The sequence below is a fragment of the Ictidomys tridecemlineatus genome, chromosome 12, assembly GCF_052094955.1.
Source record: "Ictidomys tridecemlineatus isolate mIctTri1 chromosome 12, mIctTri1.hap1, whole genome shotgun sequence".
Lineage (NCBI taxonomy): Eukaryota > Metazoa > Chordata > Mammalia > Rodentia > Sciuridae > Ictidomys > Ictidomys tridecemlineatus.
The window spans coordinates 90,480,530-90,497,633 of NC_135488.1; the positions used below are offsets into that span (position 1 = coordinate 90,480,530).

The window sequence follows — 17,104 nt, forward strand, 5'->3', positions numbered from 1 at the left end:
TACTGTCCACAAAGTTTGAATGTAATGCTGGCAATCTAAGTCTTAAGGGTAGACCTTTTGTAGGTAAGCTAGCAGCTAAGGAGTTTCTGGGTCATCACAAATTTACATTTTAGGTGCGGGAATGGATCTGTTCCACGCTCCAACCTCCACAACCTCTCTTTTGCAGGCTTGACTGACAGTTTTTGATAATCCAGGACCTTTTGGGGAGGAAGGTCACTCGCTGCCTCGGTTCTGCCCTCTGTCTGCACCCCCCCCCCCACGCGGGATGGTGGGCTGCTGCTCTGTATAATTCCCGTCTTCCCTGGAGCTTCCCACGCCCTACCCACACCACATGCTTTCTTGGCTGCCCTCCTGGCCTGTCCTCTTTTGCACTCTGGCAGGCCTAACTCCTAGGGTCCAAGTGTGGATAATCAGAGCAAGCACAGCTCACTTCCCTCAGGGCTTTCCTGTGAGTAGGGCCTTTCCACAATCCCAGAAAGGGATTAATAATCCTACATTTAACTGCTTCTAAAATGAAGTTTGTGACATTTTCTTGCAAATTAAAACTATACTGCCTACTTAGGAATACAGCATGACCAACTTTATTGTGAGGGGAGTAAGAAGCTACTTTCTCCCTGATCTCGCAGTCCTCAGTATCTCGCGGTCGCGGCCGAAGGCAGGTCAGGTTCGGTGCGTCCTGGCGGCCCCAAGTCCGGCTGGCGCTCAGAGCTAGGGCGCGCGGACCCGGTGCGCGCAAGGCCTGGGAGCGCTCCCTCTGGGATTGCGGCTGCGCAGTCAGGTCGGAGCCGGGAAAGGGGAGGAGGTTGGAGCAGCCGGAGTAAGGGGAGGGGGAGGAGCGGCGGAGGCGGAAGCCATGTTGGAGTTTTACCCGGAGCGAGGGGCTGCGAGCGCTCTCCTCTCCTTGTGGGTGTGACCCGGGTTCGGCGCGGCGGCAAGCCGCAGCGGGGGGGGGGGCGGGGACGTTAGGCAGGTCGTCGTCGTCTGCCACGGCGCGAGGGGAGGGCGGCCGCAGCGTGGAGCGGGGCGATTGTGACCGCCGGGGGAGCAGGGGGCCCGCTGCGGCGCCCACTCTCCGTGTGGCCCCCTGAGCGCCCCCCCTCCCCTGCCCGGGAGGGAGGCGGGGGGCACCCGGGGCCCGCCATGAACCCCGGCTTCGATCTGTCCCGCCGGAACCCGCAGGAAGACTTCGAGCTGATTCAGCGCATCGGCAGCGGCACCTACGGCGACGTCTACAAGGTACGGGCAGGGGCCGCGCGCCGGGGGCCGCGGGGTGCGGGTCCGCCGCCGACAGGGCCGGGGGCGCCGCCGAGCCTGGGCTGCGAGTCCGCGATGCAAGTGCTCGGGAGCCTGGCGCTGGGGGCCGCGGCGGCGGAGGAGGAGCGGGCGCCTGGGGCTCCGCTGTCTGGGACGGAACAAAGAGCCAAATGCTTGACCCCGAGACAGCCTAGTCCTTACCTGAGCTCTCTCCTGGATGCGGATTTTGACACCTCCCTTCTGCGCATTTCCAGGGGAGGGCTGTACTGGAGCGGGCCACAGTTCTCCTGGTAGTGCTGAGCGGGGCCAGGCGGCTGTTGCATTGGCGGTGTCTGTGCCACGAACCCGACCAGGGGTCTTGGCGTTTGTCAAACTGCGTGCTGCTCGCGAACCTGGGATCGCCTGCTGTAGGTTGGGAGCTGCTGCCCATCGGGCCTGGTGGTCCTTATTACATTGGGCAGCCTCTGTCGACAGTCCTCAGCCTTTACCTTTTTAGTATTCGCCTGTCCGGTCCTTTAAATTTTTCTAAGACATGTCTTTCTTTTGTAAAAGAGATCTAGTTAGTATTTTTTATTTTATTTTTGGAAGAAAGAACAACTTTGTATTCTCCAAGTTGAACTGGACTATGATCCCATAGAAACTTGTTTTTGTCAGTGACACATGGGAATCGTTCTTTTTTTTAAAAAAATTTTTTTTTAAGCGAATCTAGTACTTAGTAAAGGAAGGTACTGGTTTGACAAAGTTAGAATTCAAAGTCCATTCGTAGTACAGCATTCCTGTTGTAGAGGGATCACTTCTAAATGTGGGAAGATAAATCACTCTTCCCTGGCCAGCTCAACTCTTGGCCTCGAAGAGACTGCCAAGAAGAGCAGAGGCTTGTGCCAAATGTGGCAGCAGTCTTGATTTAGTTGCTATCTTCTTACTGGTAACTGAAGTTGAACTCCTCTAGTTTCACTTAACACCTGAGGATGCACAAAGAAACTTAACTTACATTGGAAAGTTTAGTTTTAACTTTATTTTGCCCACAAGTAAACAATCGGTTTTTTCTTTTGCTTCAATAAAATGCATAAGGTAACTTAGATATTTAATACCGTGTGTTGTGTAGCTAGTGTTCTGCATTAGTCTTGTTTTGTTAATGATTTGCTTTTCTCCCCTTATGAATCTTATCATTCTTCTCCATAGACAATACAGGTGTATTGAGTACCCCCCATCCCTTAAATATATATAAAATCCTGGGCATCTAAGTACTTGGATAGATGGTCCTAAATCCTGCTTGGTTTGTAGTTTTGTAGTTGGACAAGAACAACATTAAGCAATTGTTTACTTTTTTAATTGCAGTTTTATTTTGTGCTGCAGAGAAAGGGAACCTGGTTGTAAGGGCAAGAAACAGGAAGATCTGATTTTGTCTGGAGGGTCAGAGGATCATCACCTTTCAGCAGAGATTGGAAGAACTAGGCATTGCTTAGAGCAGAGGGAGAGGGAATGATGCCACATAGAGTGAGCATGATTCTGAGGCCAGAAACACTGGTAAGGATTTGAAAGAACTGTATGGCTTGAACAGCCAGAGAGAGGTTGGCTTTAAATCTTGCAGGCCTTTTAACTCTTGTGAGGAGATTGAGTTTCTTGGTACAATGGAGAAATATTGCAAGTTTTTTATTATTATTATTATTATTTTCTTGTTATTGGTGGTACTGGGCATCAAACTCAGGGACACTTTACCACTGATGTACATCTTCAGCTATTTTTAAATTTTTTATTCTAAGATAGGGTCTCACTAAGTTGCTGAGGCTGGCCTCAAATTTGTGATCCTCCTGCCTCAGCTTCCTGAGTTGCTGGAATTATAAATTTGCACCACCACACCCAGGGATTACAAGGCTTTTAATGGAGTCAGATTAGATTTGGATTTTTAATAGCTCTCCCTATTACAGTGTGAAGAGTGGATTGGAGGGGAAGAGTAGTTAGGAGGGAATTGGGATCATTCTGGAAAGAATAATGATGTTTTGGATTTTTTTTTTAACATTTAGTGATTTTTCATTATGTGCCATTTTAATTTCCTTTTATTTTTCTTCTTAGTGGTTATCATTCTTTTTTTTTGGTGGTGCTGGGGATTGAACCCAGGTCCCTTTGTATGCAAGGCAAGCACTCTACCAACCTAGCTGTATCCCCAGCCTGATGTTTTGGAATTTTTTGATGACTGTAAAATTAGAAGTAGATGGATACAGGTAGCTGATTGATGGCTGGTTGGTGGAGACCAGTTATATTTAGTTGAAAACTTAACTAAAACTTTATAAATGTATGTGTCTTAGGTGTTAGTTTGTACAGTAAGTTCTTTATAGGAATAATTGGCCATGTGTTTAAGAAAATAACTGATAGTTAAGCCACTTGATTAAAAAGTTTAAAAAAATTAGAGCCTGTAAATTTCTAAGGACTTCTAAATGCAATAGAGGTATAATAAATTGATTGATGTTGTCATCCCTTTAAAATGACAATGTCAGCTAGCATTTTTTCAGTGCTTGTTATTTTCTAGGCACTTTTTAAAGTTTTTTGTACTGAACACTAACAACCACCTTGTGAGAAAGATGCTATTATTAATTTTACTTTGCAGTTCAAGAAACAAAGGCACAGGGAGGTTAAAGTAACTTGCCAAATTTGGTAGGTGCAAAGCCAAAATTTGAACAAATTAGAGACTCTATTCTCAGCCAACAGGAAGTACTGATTCTTGAAAGTTAGAACATGGCAGATATATAGATCCGAATTTCCAGTAGAGAAACTGAGGCACACATTTATTTTAGCATTTGAGTTGTAGCAGTCTTCTGGGGTAGTATGCATCCTTTCTCCCCACCTTTTTTATTGGTGCATTATAATCGTACGTTTTGATGGGATTTGTTTTATATATTCATGCATGCACACAATATAACAATATAATTTGGCCAGTGTCACTTCCCAGCACTTTCCCCCTCCCTCCCCACTTCCCACCCAGTGGTCCCTTTCCTGTACTGATCTCCCTTTGATTTTTAGGAAATTCACCTCCACCTTTGTTTTTCTTTTTTTCTATCTTATATCTTCCCCATATACAAGAAAACATATAACCTTTGACCTTTGGAGTTTGACTTATTTCACTTAACATGATGGTCTTTAGTTCTATCCTTTTTCCAGCAAATGCCCATAATTTCATTTTTCTTTGTGGCTGAATGAAACTCCATTGGGTAGTGTGGATCTTTAAATAGTAGTTAAAACTCCTAACTCCTACTGTGCAGCCAAGGCTGGATGTTTCTGTACTCTGGCAAGTAGACTTCAGATAATAGATTATTGATTCCTGAGTGCCAGACTCTTCCAATACCAAGAAGGACTCAAAGTAGAGAAATTCTGTGTGTGTGTGTGTGTGTGTGTGTGTGTGTGTGTGTGTGTATTTTTTTTTGGGGGGGTGGATTATACCCCCTGCATGCTAAATAACCCAGAGTTTAAACTATTTGAATTTTTTTTTTTTTCTGTAATCAAGTTCAGGTTATAAAGATACATATTTTTCACATTTGTTTTGCTTACATTTTTCTTACTTATACAGATCTTGTTGATTAGTTCCAGAGGAATGCAGTTTGTTCTCAAAAGCCAGTATATATGATTTGCTTCCTAATTTGTCATTGTTTAGATACTAAAAATGGAAAGATCAGATTAAATAAATAAATTATTCCTAATTATCTGTAGTAATACTTGGGAGGTTGGTGTTTTAAGGGATTTTTATCTTGAAAACTGTACCCTACCCACTGTGATATTTATTGTGTTTAAGTTGGCTGTTTAGTTACAAAGTACTAAATCAGTATGTGGAATAACTGGGATATATTAGCTATGCAATTTTACAAAATTGCTTACTTCTCAGAGGTGTATTCTTGTGACACTATTATTACCATCATATGCTTTGCTTTTTTTTTTTTTTTTTTTTTTTTTGGTGGTGGTGGTGCTGGGGATTAGAACCCAGGGCCTTGTGCATGCAAGGGACGCACTCTACTAACTGAGCTATATCCCGGGCCCATATGCTCTGCTTTTGGGGTTAAATGTTGAGCTTTATTGAACAAATTAGTTACTGTTTTTTTTTTTGCGAGGTGGGGCAGTATGTCATTGCAAATATACTTTTCATTTGCACAGTGTTAAAATACTTGAAGGCCAGGCATGGTGGGGCACACCTGTATTCCCAGAGGTTTGGAAGGCTGAGGCAGGAGGATTGCAAGTTCAAAACTAGCCTCAGTAATTTTGCTAGGCTCTAATCAACCTAGGGAGACCCTGTCTCTAAATAAAATATTAAAAAAGGCCTGGGGTTGTGGCTCAGTGGTTAAGTGCTCCTGGATTCAATCCTGGTACCAAAAAATAAAATAATAAAATGATTTTAAATACTTGAAGATACAATTAAAAAAGAAAAACAAGCAAACTACTTACTTTGAAGTGCCCTGCAGGCATTATCTGTCATGAAATATCTAGAGCCAGGATTACCTAGGGACCTAGAAGCCAACAACTAGAGCTGTATGGTTGGGCCTCAGGGGACCCATGAAGTGCTCTAAAATTAATAGGCTTAATGTGTGTATTTGTGTTTTTCTGAAGAGATGGTAAATGACCTTCCTTACATTCTCAAAGAGGTCCCTGATCTATCAAAAAAAGAGAACAAATGATCTGAAGGTTTGTCATTTTAGAGAGTTTTCTTAGGAAATCTGGTAGTTCTGTATTTAGCATGTCAATATCCAGTATGATTTGACATACATTGTACCATCTTTTCTTGGGCGATTTTCCAGTTTAATTTATGTTACTCGTACCTTCAAGGTCTTCACGTCCCAACTTGTTCTGGGTGTATTACTAGAAATAGTATCTGTGTGGTCTCATGGTTTCCCCAGCTCTTTGTTCATCCTGTGCTTTCTTCTTTGCTCTAGCCCATTGTCTGCTGGGGACCTTATCACAGTCTTCAGCTTCCTCCAGTGTAAGCCTTTCCAATCAATCAACTTTTGTCAAAAGCTCTAATATTGATGGCTTGAGTCCTTAGAGTCATCTTTTACTTCTTGGACTTATAGACATTTGCTACATTCTGTACATAGCATTTTCCAAAGTGTGGTTGGGATGCTTCAGGAAAAGTCACAGTATAAGAATATCAAGACTCATTAACTCTTGTGGCAAAGAAACCTGCTAAACTTTGTTTAATGGGGAAAACTCCAAGCTTAATTTTATTATGGGATTCTTTTTCTCTGTAATACCTATTGCTCATCCTTAGTACTAGTGTCTTGTAGAACATGCTTTGGAAGGGTTTATATTGATTTTTTTTTTTAATCTACATGTGTTTGGAAAGCCATTCCCTCTGAAGCAGAGGCTGTTATATTGCTAAGCTCCAAGGTTGCATTCACATGTTAAGTAGATTGGAGTTTATGAAAGCCTACTGAAGAAATATTGAGGAATAAGCAGTGGTATCAGGAATTAACTTACATTTACAGAATTGCATGTTGCCTTATTTTAACTCTCATCTTTCAAGGTGTTGTGATTAATGTCATCAAAAACCTAATTCTTTCATCATAGCCAACATTTGTAAAAACTTTTCTGGAAAATTCACTTTTTTTTTTTTTTTTTAAATCTTCACTTCTGATGAGGAACTTGAAAACCTTAAGCATTTAGAAAAGACCTGAAACTAAACATGGTTAGTTGGGGTTATGCTCACTTTTACTTCTTTGGAGGATAAAGTTTAGGGGGGGCCACAGAAAATGGTCTTGAACTTCAGAAAGGTCTTTTCAAGTTGAAGGTGAAATTTCTTAGCATGAGTAGCTATTTAAGATGGAAACTCAAGAGTTGATACAGATCTGATTCCCTGAAGGAGATACTTACCTCCAAGCCTTGTTCTGTGTGTGCATTTATTTGTGGAAGCATGTCTAATTCATTATTTTGTATTGCAGATGAGTAGTTTGTTCTCTGAGAGTGCACTGAATCACCATCCTACATTGAACATCTATAATATGAAAAATATGTTAGGGACTGTGAGTGTAAAAATGATACTTGATATTTCTAGGAACATAAAGTGCTTTAGCTATTATAGTTTGGGATTAGAGCCTTGCTGGTTTCCTCATTTCTGTCACAGTGAATGTCTTAATAGCTGAACGATTCCCTGGGTGCTCCATAATCTTCATGGCTGACTTCTCTGTAGTTAGAAGCAGGGTTCTGGAGCCAGACTGCCTTGTTTCACCACCTGCCAGCTCCATGACCTTGGGCCAATTACTTAATCCCTCTCTCTGTGCCTCCATTTCTTCAGCTATAAAATGAAGATACTGAAAGTGTTTAGGACAGTGCCTGACACACGATACTCAGTCATGGTCAGTCACTATTAGTATTTAGTAGTAGTATTGTATTTTTCTCCTGCTGCTGTTTTTCTTACCTACTCTCTTCCTCATTCTCTGTCTCAGGGTTATTGTACTTTCCACTTCTTCCTAAAGTCCCCTTTCCACTTCTTCCTAGAGTCTCCTTTTCTCTCTTCCTTTCCTGATACCTGTATGGTGTGCTGCTTCATTTCCCTCACATCTCAGGTGTTCAGATTAATATCATCAAAGACTAATTCTTCCATTGTAGTCAGTGTTTGAGAGTTTAGATGTTACCTTTTAGTAAGTCTGTTCCTTATTAAACAGTACTCCTCCCCCCATTTTTTTTTTTTTTGTATTAGAGATTGAAACCAGGGGTGTGCTTTACCACTGAGCTACATCCCAGCTCTTTTTATTTATTTATTTTTATTTTATTTTGAGATAGGATCTCTAAGCTACTGAGGGCTTCTATAGGTTACTGAGGCTGGCCTTGAACTTGTGATCCTCTTGTCTCAGCCTCCTAAGTCTCTGGGATTACAGGTGTGCACCATTGTGTCTGGCTACTGTCTTTTTAAGTTTGTATAATTTGGGGGGCCCCTCATTAAGAAAACAAAAAAAAATTAGAATAAGAAATTTGATACAAAATGAGTATTTATTTAGAATAAGAAAAGATATCCCAAGAAAATATGGTCATCTTAGAGTCAAGCCCCTTTCTCTTGAGAATTCTTTAGGCCTCTAATCAGAAATGCTCACATACAATGCTTCCTGATAGCAACCTGGCTTCTCCTCTCTAGCTGTCCCAGCAACTTTTAGCAATCAGAGAATCCCTTGCAAATGCAGGGGCCTTTTTTGTTGTTAACTTCATAGAAAGTTAAGCTCTGCTCTTTGTCTACTGTTCCATAATGCTGCATATTTCAACGTATTTATTTATTACCTGTCTTTTCCCACTAGAGAGTATTTTGTTTTGTTCATTGCTGTATCCTGAGACCCTAGAAGAGTGCCTTATACATGTTAGGGCCTTAGGTAAATACTTATGGAATGAATAAATGAACTGACATGAAAGGAACTAACCACGGCTACTTGGGTTTAGAGTACTTGTTTCTTGCTGGCAGATATCATAGTAGACTTTATAGAGGCAGTGGGGTTGGACTTGACCCAGCGCTCTTCAAGTAGTGGTACAGAATGAGTTAAATGTTTTGTATTATTAATCCCATACTAAATCAATAGGTTTATTTTGAGTACCTTTTAAACTAAAGGCTTTTGGTAACTAACTATAGTTTGAGTATACAGAATCCCAAAATTCAAACTCTAAAATGCTCCAAAATCCAAAACTTTCAACTGATACTACAAATGGAAGACTCTATTATACATGATCTCATGTGATGGATTATGGACAAAATACAGATGCAGTAAAAATATTGTATGAAATTACTTTTAAGCTGTGTGAATAAGGTAGATAAGAAATATAAATGAATTTCATGTTTAGACTTGGGTCTTATCCCCAAGATATCTCATTATGTATACGCAAATATTCCAAAATTCTAAAAAAAAAATTCCCAAACTCAAAACATTTGGTCCCAAGCACTTTGGATAAGGGATATTCAATCTGTAGTGAATATGCCAGTAGGCTATTATTTGTTGCTTTTTGAAAATATGATTAATTTGGGATTTTAGGAAGAAGACTTTGTTCACCAATATAAAGAGGCCTTAGATTCAAGAGATGAAATCATGTTTCATTTCTGCTTTAGGTTTGCTTTTTTTAAAGGCCTTTTTTAAATCTGGAAGATGCCATGTTTCAGAGTTCCAGCTGCCATGACCTGAGATTACAGGTTTGAATTCCTAATGTAGCAATGTACTGACTACCTTGGTCCTTAAACTCTGTGGCATTTTAGAACTGTAGCATCAATTTAGGTGTGTTCATCAAATGAAACATTTTTGTTGTTTTTGTTTAAACTCTAAGAAATTTGAGATTGTCAGAACATTCTTTTTCCCTGTATAGATTGTCCACATTTTTTTTTTTTTGCTCAAAGGATTTTTTCATTGCCTGTAGAAAACAGGACAACGTCTAACATTCAGAGCACTGCCCTTTTTGCCCTGTCTCTAAAGATAAGTAAGAGTGAGATTGTTAGAAAGCAGGGAGGGAGTGGGGGACATTCCAGGTGGGTGAAGGCTTGGAGACTAGAAAATAGGATCCCCTAATGAGCAAGGCTTGTGTTTGTGAGCATGGAGAAGGGTTCAGGGTTCCTAGGTAAGATAGGGCCAGTTTCCACACTTGTTGAAAACCATGTGAAATTCAGATATGAAGGAGTAGGATGTAGGGAGCACTGAAAATGTCTGTGTAGGATTAATAATTTTGAAAGTGGTCAGTTTTATTCTGACTAATCATAATGAGAATGGATCAGAGAGGAAGGACAATATCCACTACATAGATTCTGTGATTCTCAAGTTTTTCTAGTTTCAGAATCCCTTTACACTCTTAAAAATTATTAAAATCCCAAAGGTGTTTTTTTTCTTATATCTATTACTATTTGCCATATTTGCAATATCTGAGGTATTAAGCCTATCATATGTTAACATAAATAACATTTTAATGTAAACCAACTGAAATTTTTCAAACCCCCAAATTAGGAGAGTGGCACCATACATTTTGTAAATCTTTATTCTCTAGATAAATAGAAAACAGATTCTCAATTCTGCTTTGTCAATCAGTTGATTTTTGTTTGGTTGATTTCTGTGAAGAAAATATAGTGTCCCTCATGTATGTATTGGATAGCCTTTTCAGACAATTGTGATATTCTTGTCTGATACTTCCTAACAGTTTAAGTGATAGCTACTTTTTTCCCTCTACCCCTGTACTGGGGATTAAACCCTTGGCCACTTTACCACTGAGGTACATCCCCCAACATTTTTTATTTTTTATTTTGAGACAAGATCTTGCTAAGCTGCTGAGGCTGGCCATCCTCTTGCTTTAGTTTTCTGAGTAGTTAGGATTATAGGTGTGGGCCACCATGCTGGGCGACAAGTGATAACTTCTTAAAGATTAGTTGTAATATGAAATATGAGACCTTTTCAGTGAACCTTCCTATCATTGTTAAAATGCTAACCATCTGTCTCTTGAATTTAGACTAATCTTTTTTATCCATGAATGATTTTTTTAATGTCATGCATTGGTCATTTGGAAAATACAGGTTCACTGAGTAACACAGGATCTTCAAGAGTTGCCACACTTCACTATATAGTATCAAAACTCATCACTACTCTCATCAGAAAAGTCTTTTAAAGTGTTGATGGTAGATATAAGTTTTTCATGATTCCAATTTCTGCTCAAAAGTACTAGGTTCGTCATTTGAAACAGATATTGTCAGTCGTTTTCATTGAAGTTACACATTGATTTAGTTCACTTTCAGGAAAATATCTGTCATGTATCTAATTGTGAATAATGACAGTTTGTTAGTCATTCTATTGAGTACAAATGATGTTCTGTGAAACAGCAGCCAGTTGCACTTGCAGCTCACGATCATAGAGCAGCTGCTCTGTAGCTAATGTTCTTTGTGCACACTTACAGTTTTATCCCAAGGAATGTTAAAATGGCCAGTATTCCAGGGTCAAAATTGAATAAAAATCTTCACATTTATGCTTTGTTTAAGGACATTCTTCAATGACACTGTATTTCTCCTCTTGGAATGCATGATAATGATGAGCACAGTGACTGCTGGTACATTGTGGGACCACCTCCTTTAGTTGTTCTCAGGTACCAGTAGTTCTGTGACCCATGTTTTTGCATTGTAGTGCAAATGTCAGCATGCTAAAAGGGAACAAATTTTGTGTTTGTATTGTTAAATAGTTTTGATCTCTCAGACCCTCAAAAACAATCTCAGGGATTTCCAGAGATTTACGGAACTGTTCTAGAAGATCATGTGGAATAAACAAAGGTTGAGGTAAATGAGAGGGCCAGACAAGGCAGAGAGGAGCAAAAGAATGGAACCACCAGATGAAAAGATAGTAGTAAAAGAGTGGAAAGGAAAGACCAGAGGACAAATTTGAGTGGGCTTTGTGGAGAAATACAGGAGAGCAGAAAGATTATTCAAAGAGGACTTAAGAATTTAAGTCTGGTACAAATAGGAACACATAGTAGGTGCTTTCTAAATGTTTGTTCACATAAAAGTGGTAGCATGATGTCCATTAAGTTGAGTAGTTTATTATTTTAGATAGATTTTATTTTGATTTATTTTATTAGAAAATAAAGAGATCTGGAATTTTTAATTTTCTTGCTGTAGTTACTGTGAAACACTAGTACATAATGTTTTTCTTCATCTTTCTGAGGAAAACAGAAGTTCTTTAGCAGTATCTTTAGGACTAACTGATGGATCAGTGCCTTTCTCTGAGCTCTTACTGAAGGATTATGTGAAAAGGTACATCCTGTGGAGAATAGTGCAGATTTGGAGGGTCGTTTGTACAAGGAATTAGCAAGTGGAATCATAAAATACAGGTTACATATTTTATTCTGGCATAAATTTTAAAAGTGCTTCTTATTCTGATTGTAACATACACATCTTTTAAAAAGTAGACAATAAGCCAGGTGCAATGGCCCACACCTGAGACAGGAGGATCATGAGTGGGTTCAAAACCAGCCTCAGTAAAAGTGAAGTGCTAAGCAACTCAGTGAGACCTTGTCTGTGAAACACAAAATAGGGCTGGGGGTGTGGCTCGGTGGTCCAGTGCCCCTGAGTTAAATCCCTGGTAAACAATACCCCACTCCACCCCTGCCCCCCAAAAAGTAGACAATAAGAAACAGCTAAAATATATTAAAATACTAAGAGATACTCTTAATATTTTAATATATTTTTTCCATTTTTTTGTAGACAAGTATTTTACAAAACTTGTAAGCTTGCTGTCATATATTTTTAAAGTTAGATGATAGTTTACTTACAATGAAATGCACAGATCTTATGTGTTTTCAATTAGATGAGTTTCAACAAATGTATACAACTGTGTAACCCTATCTCTTTTTAAAGATAAAACATTTCCTTCACATCAGAAAATTCCTTTGTGTTCTTTCCCAGTTGGTCACAGCTACCACTGCCATGTCTACCCCATCCTATCTCACCCAAGGTTACTGTACCTAACCTAGCATTGTGACAACTCTTCTAGAACTTTACGTAAATGAATCACGAATGAATTGCCTTGGCACCTTTGACAAAAATTGACAGTCCATGTGTAGGCATATTAGACCCTGTTTGTTTTCGTGAGCTGTATGTCTTCTGTACTTTCACCAGTACCTCACTGACTTGCTTAGTATAGTTTTATAGAAAAAGTCTTGAAATCAGGTATTGTGAATCCCCAATTTTGTTTCACTTTTCAAAATTGTTTTTCTTTTTTAGGTCCTTTACTTTTCATACGAATTCTAGAATCAGCTTTTCAAGTTAAACATAAAAGCCTCCTGGGATTTTAACTTTTTATTTAGAAATAAGTATAAACTTATAGGAGTTTCCAAAAAGAATACATAGAGGTCTTATGGCCCCAATAGGAAACTTTCCCCATTGGTGACACCTTTACATGATTGTAGTACAAGATCAGGAAACTGATTAGTACGGTTAACCAAGTCTAAGTCATATTTTACCAGTTTTCCATGCATTTGTGTATAATTTTGTGATGTTTTATCATATATATTGCCTGCTGGGATTTTAATATGGATTGTATGAGGTCTGCAACCCAATTTGTGGAGCAATTAAGATCTTAATAGCATTGAGCCTTCAGATTTATGAATACATTTCTCTCTTTAGGTCCTTACTCATTAGATCCTTCTACTCATTATTTTTTCCTTTTTTGATAAAGGAAAATTTTGATAAATTTTATCCCTACTGTTTTTTTTTGACACTGTTATACAGGAGTTATAGAATACTTCAAGGTAGTAAAGTAATGATAATGTGAGCCACATTTTCAATTTCTGTTAAAGTCCTTACTATGTTAATGATGTCTGACTTTGTTTGGCTTACCTTATTCATTTTTAGCCTCAACATATGGACTTCTTTTAAATTGGCAAAAATGAAAAGACAGAGAAAATGACTATTTTAAAAGATATCTACTTTTGGAATGTATCCAAAGACAAAAGCAAGGACCTTATAAACTTGGTTTATATTTATATATGAGATATAGTATATATTTGTATGTGTATGTTTTGCAAATTTTTTTTTAGCATATGAAAGGAAAATATACTTAAATTTTGCTTCATCCTTAAGCAAAAAATAATGCTGCTAGATTGTAAGACTCTAAAACATTCTTTTGATTTTAAGGAACTTATACTCTGATCTATAGGAACTAATTATGCATAAATAAAACATCTAAGGAGCATTTCTAAGGTAGTATTTTAACAATTAGAAAAGAGCAGTAAAACTATAAATGGTATAGAAATTTCATTCAAGAGAAAGCTTACTTCTTAGGAGAGCAAATCTTAACCTGGCACTTAAAAAGGAAAAATTTGGTTTGTATTTATTTGAATTGGTGAAGTCATTCCAAAAGAGTGAATGTGGATAAGAATACTGCTGTGGGACCAAAGTGGGCATCAAGATATAATAGATGACTATTCTTAATAAGGGGCCCATTGGAAATATTCCCATTTCAGTGGTCCCAGTAATGTCCATAATAGCATTTTTCCCCCAGTCCAGAATCCAACCAGGATTATACATTGTGTTTTAGTTTCCAAGACTCTTCAGTTTTCCTCTCTTTTTCTTTTTTGTTTAATTTAGAATAGTTTTTTAGCCTTTCTTTTTCTTTTCTAGACAATGACATATTTAAAGAGTATACACCATTTCTGTTATAGAATGACCCCTTATTTTGGGTATATCTGGAGTTTCCTTTTTTTTAAGTTACTTGGTTTTGGCAGAAATTGATATGTGGTATTGTGTCCTCAGTGAAACATATCAGGAGGTAAATGATGTTAATTTGTGCCATCATTAATGTTAACTGATTGCTTGGTTAAAATGGGGCTGCCAGGTTTCTTTATTATAAAGTTATTTTTGCCTTTTGTAATTAATAATTTGTGGGATGATACTTCGATATTTCGTAATATCTCAGTCTCCATTAAATTTGTACCCACTAATTTTAGCATCCATTGATGATTCTCACTTAAATTATTACTTTGATGCTTGCAAAATAATAATTTTCGGACTCTATTAATTTCTTTTTCAAGCATCGATTGATATTTTTCTGCAGACTTTTTTCTTCTAAATTTGTTTGTTTATTTTTGGATTCCTGGGTTTTAATTTAATCACTGTCATTTATTTTGATCATCACACTATTCAAAATTGGCTACATGAATTCTCTTAGTCAGTTCAGGCTGCCATAACAGAATGATAGACTAGGTGACTTAAACAACAGAAATGTATTTCCTCATAGTTTTGGAGGCTAGAAGTTCCAGGATCATGGTGCCACCATGGCTGGTTACTGGTGAGGGCTCACTTCCTGTTTCACAGACAACTGGTCTTTTACAAGTATGCTCACACACTTAGGGTAGGGAGAGAGAGTGAATCTGCTTGTACAAGCTCTCTGCTTCTCTTCCTGTAATCCATTTATGAGTGTCACACCTTTACGACCTCATCTAAACCCAGTTATCTCTCAAAAGCCCCATCTCCAAATAACATCGCATTGAAAATCAGGCTTCAGTTTAGGAATTTTAGAGAGACACAATTTAGTCCCAGTAGCAGATTCCTTTGCATTCTTTTTCTTTCTTTCTTTTTTTTTTTTTTTTTTTTTGGTACTAGGGATTGAACTCAGGGGCTCTCAACTATTGAGCCACATTTTAATTTTAGAGACAGGGTCTCAATTAGTTGCTTAGCACCTTGCTATTGCTAAGGCTGGGTTTGAACTCTGGATCCTCCTGTGTGCCACTATACCCGACTTCCTTTGCTTTTTACATTTTAACAATTAGATTTCCAGAAGGTCTGTTTTATTCTTTTTCAAGTATACACTTTTTGCATGGGTTCTTGTTGTTTGGAGTTCTGACTCCTTTTATAACTTTAACATTCTCTTTATTAAAAGTGTCATAATTTCAAAGTTTGGAGTATTTAATCTTGTTATTTGTTGGTTGTGGGCTCTTACTCAAGGTGGATTTTTATTTTAATTTTGAATTCATATAATATTTTTCTTTAAGAATCTTTGTGGCTCAAATTGGGGGAGAGTGTATGTGCCCTTCCAAAACACTTTGTTTTTGCTTCTTCCAGAACCCTCATGAAATCTCCTTGGTCTGAGATTAATTTTCATGTTTATTCTTCATTTGAAATTTCCTACACCTTATGGATTTTGCATATTTGAGCCCCACTCTTCTCCCTCTATGTCATTCTTAACAGGCAGCAGGTTCTTGGTTCTAAATTCCTAGAGGAATTGCTACAAATTGCTCCTTATTCAGAGCCCAAGTAGAGTCAGATTTTGTTATTATCCTCTTGTGCTTTTGTGTTATTTAAAAAAAATTTTAATTTTTAAAAATTGTTTTTAAAATTGTATTTGTTTTATTGAGGGCATAGTCTCTTCCAGATTCATAATATTATTCAGGGGACTTTGTTCCAGTTTGCCATTTAGTGAAGGTCTATTCACCGGTACCCAAATGATTTTTTAAAATCCTAAACATTTGGAATATAATTGGAATCATGAAAGCATCTGGGTTGCAAACTCAAGTCTACCTTTCCCCTTTTTTCCCACTCTTTAATCCCTGCACATTCTGGTGGAAGCCTCAACTCTGCTCACTATTTTATCTTGCATTAGTGTGATATATTGTTAAAACTGATTAATATTGACACATCATTATGACTAAAGTCCATAATGTACAGTGGGGCTCATTGTGTTGCAGTTCTGTGGGTTTTGAAAATGTATCCATCATTATAGACCAAACAGTTTTCACCGCCCTAAAAATGACATGTTAACATCTATTCATCTTGCCCTCATTTCCCGTCACCCCCCACCCATCCATTCCTGGCAATTACTGTCCAGCCCGCGTGCCCCCCCCATAATTTTTTTGTTTTCCACAATATCATATAGGGGAATCATGCAGTATGTAGCATTTTCAGGCTGCTTTTTAAAAATGGGTGCTGTTCACTTAGCTATATACATTTAAAGTTTGTCCATGTGGATTTTAATGGCTTGATTCTCATATCTTTTTATTTCTGTTCATGATAATGGTTTTACTTATTTATTTACTTACTTGCCTATTAAAGGATATCTTGGTTACTTCCAAGTTTTGGAAATTATGAATAAAGCTGCAATGAAAAATCCATGTGCAGATTTTTATGTGGACATAAGTTTTCAACCCTTTTGGGTAAATACTAAGGAGTACAATTGCTGGATTTTATGTTAAGAATGATTTTTAGCTTCGTAAGAAACTATCAATTTGTATCCCAAAGTAGCTATAGCACTTTTACCACTTTACATTCCCACTAACAGTGAGTGAGTGTTCCTCTTGCTCCACATCTTCGCCAGCATTTGGTATTGTCAAGAGTTTTTGATCTTGGCCAGTCTAATAGGGGTGTGGTAGTATCTCATTATTC

General features: G+C 38.2%; 1 protein-coding gene and 1 long non-coding RNA gene across 12 annotated transcripts in view; one reads left to right on the forward strand and one right to left on the reverse strand.

Annotated features, from left to right (window-relative positions):
- LOC120884894 (uncharacterized) overlaps positions 1-1,934 on the reverse strand; it is a 193,760-nt gene extending 191,826 nt beyond the window's left edge. The window contains exon 1 of the long non-coding RNA XR_005727305.2: positions 1,456-1,934. This is a non-coding gene — a long non-coding RNA (uncharacterized LOC120884894). The remainder of the gene's footprint in view (positions 1-1,455) is intronic.
- Positions 826-17,104, forward strand: part of Map4k3 (mitogen-activated protein kinase kinase kinase kinase 3) — a 178,123-nt gene continuing 161,844 nt past the window's right edge. For 2 of the 11 annotated variants that reach the window (XR_013429042.1, XM_078029312.1), the window contains exon 1: positions 828-1,236. Coding sequence is in view for 10 of the 11 variants with exons in the window: in XM_078029312.1 (XP_077885438.1) it covers positions 1,141-1,236 (96 nt within the window). In the remaining variant the exon portion in view is untranslated. Of the gene's footprint in view, positions 1,237-17,104 lie in introns of all 11 variants that reach the window. The other 9 variants (XM_078029316.1, XM_078029313.1, XM_078029309.1 and 6 more) reach the window with 9 other exon arrangements.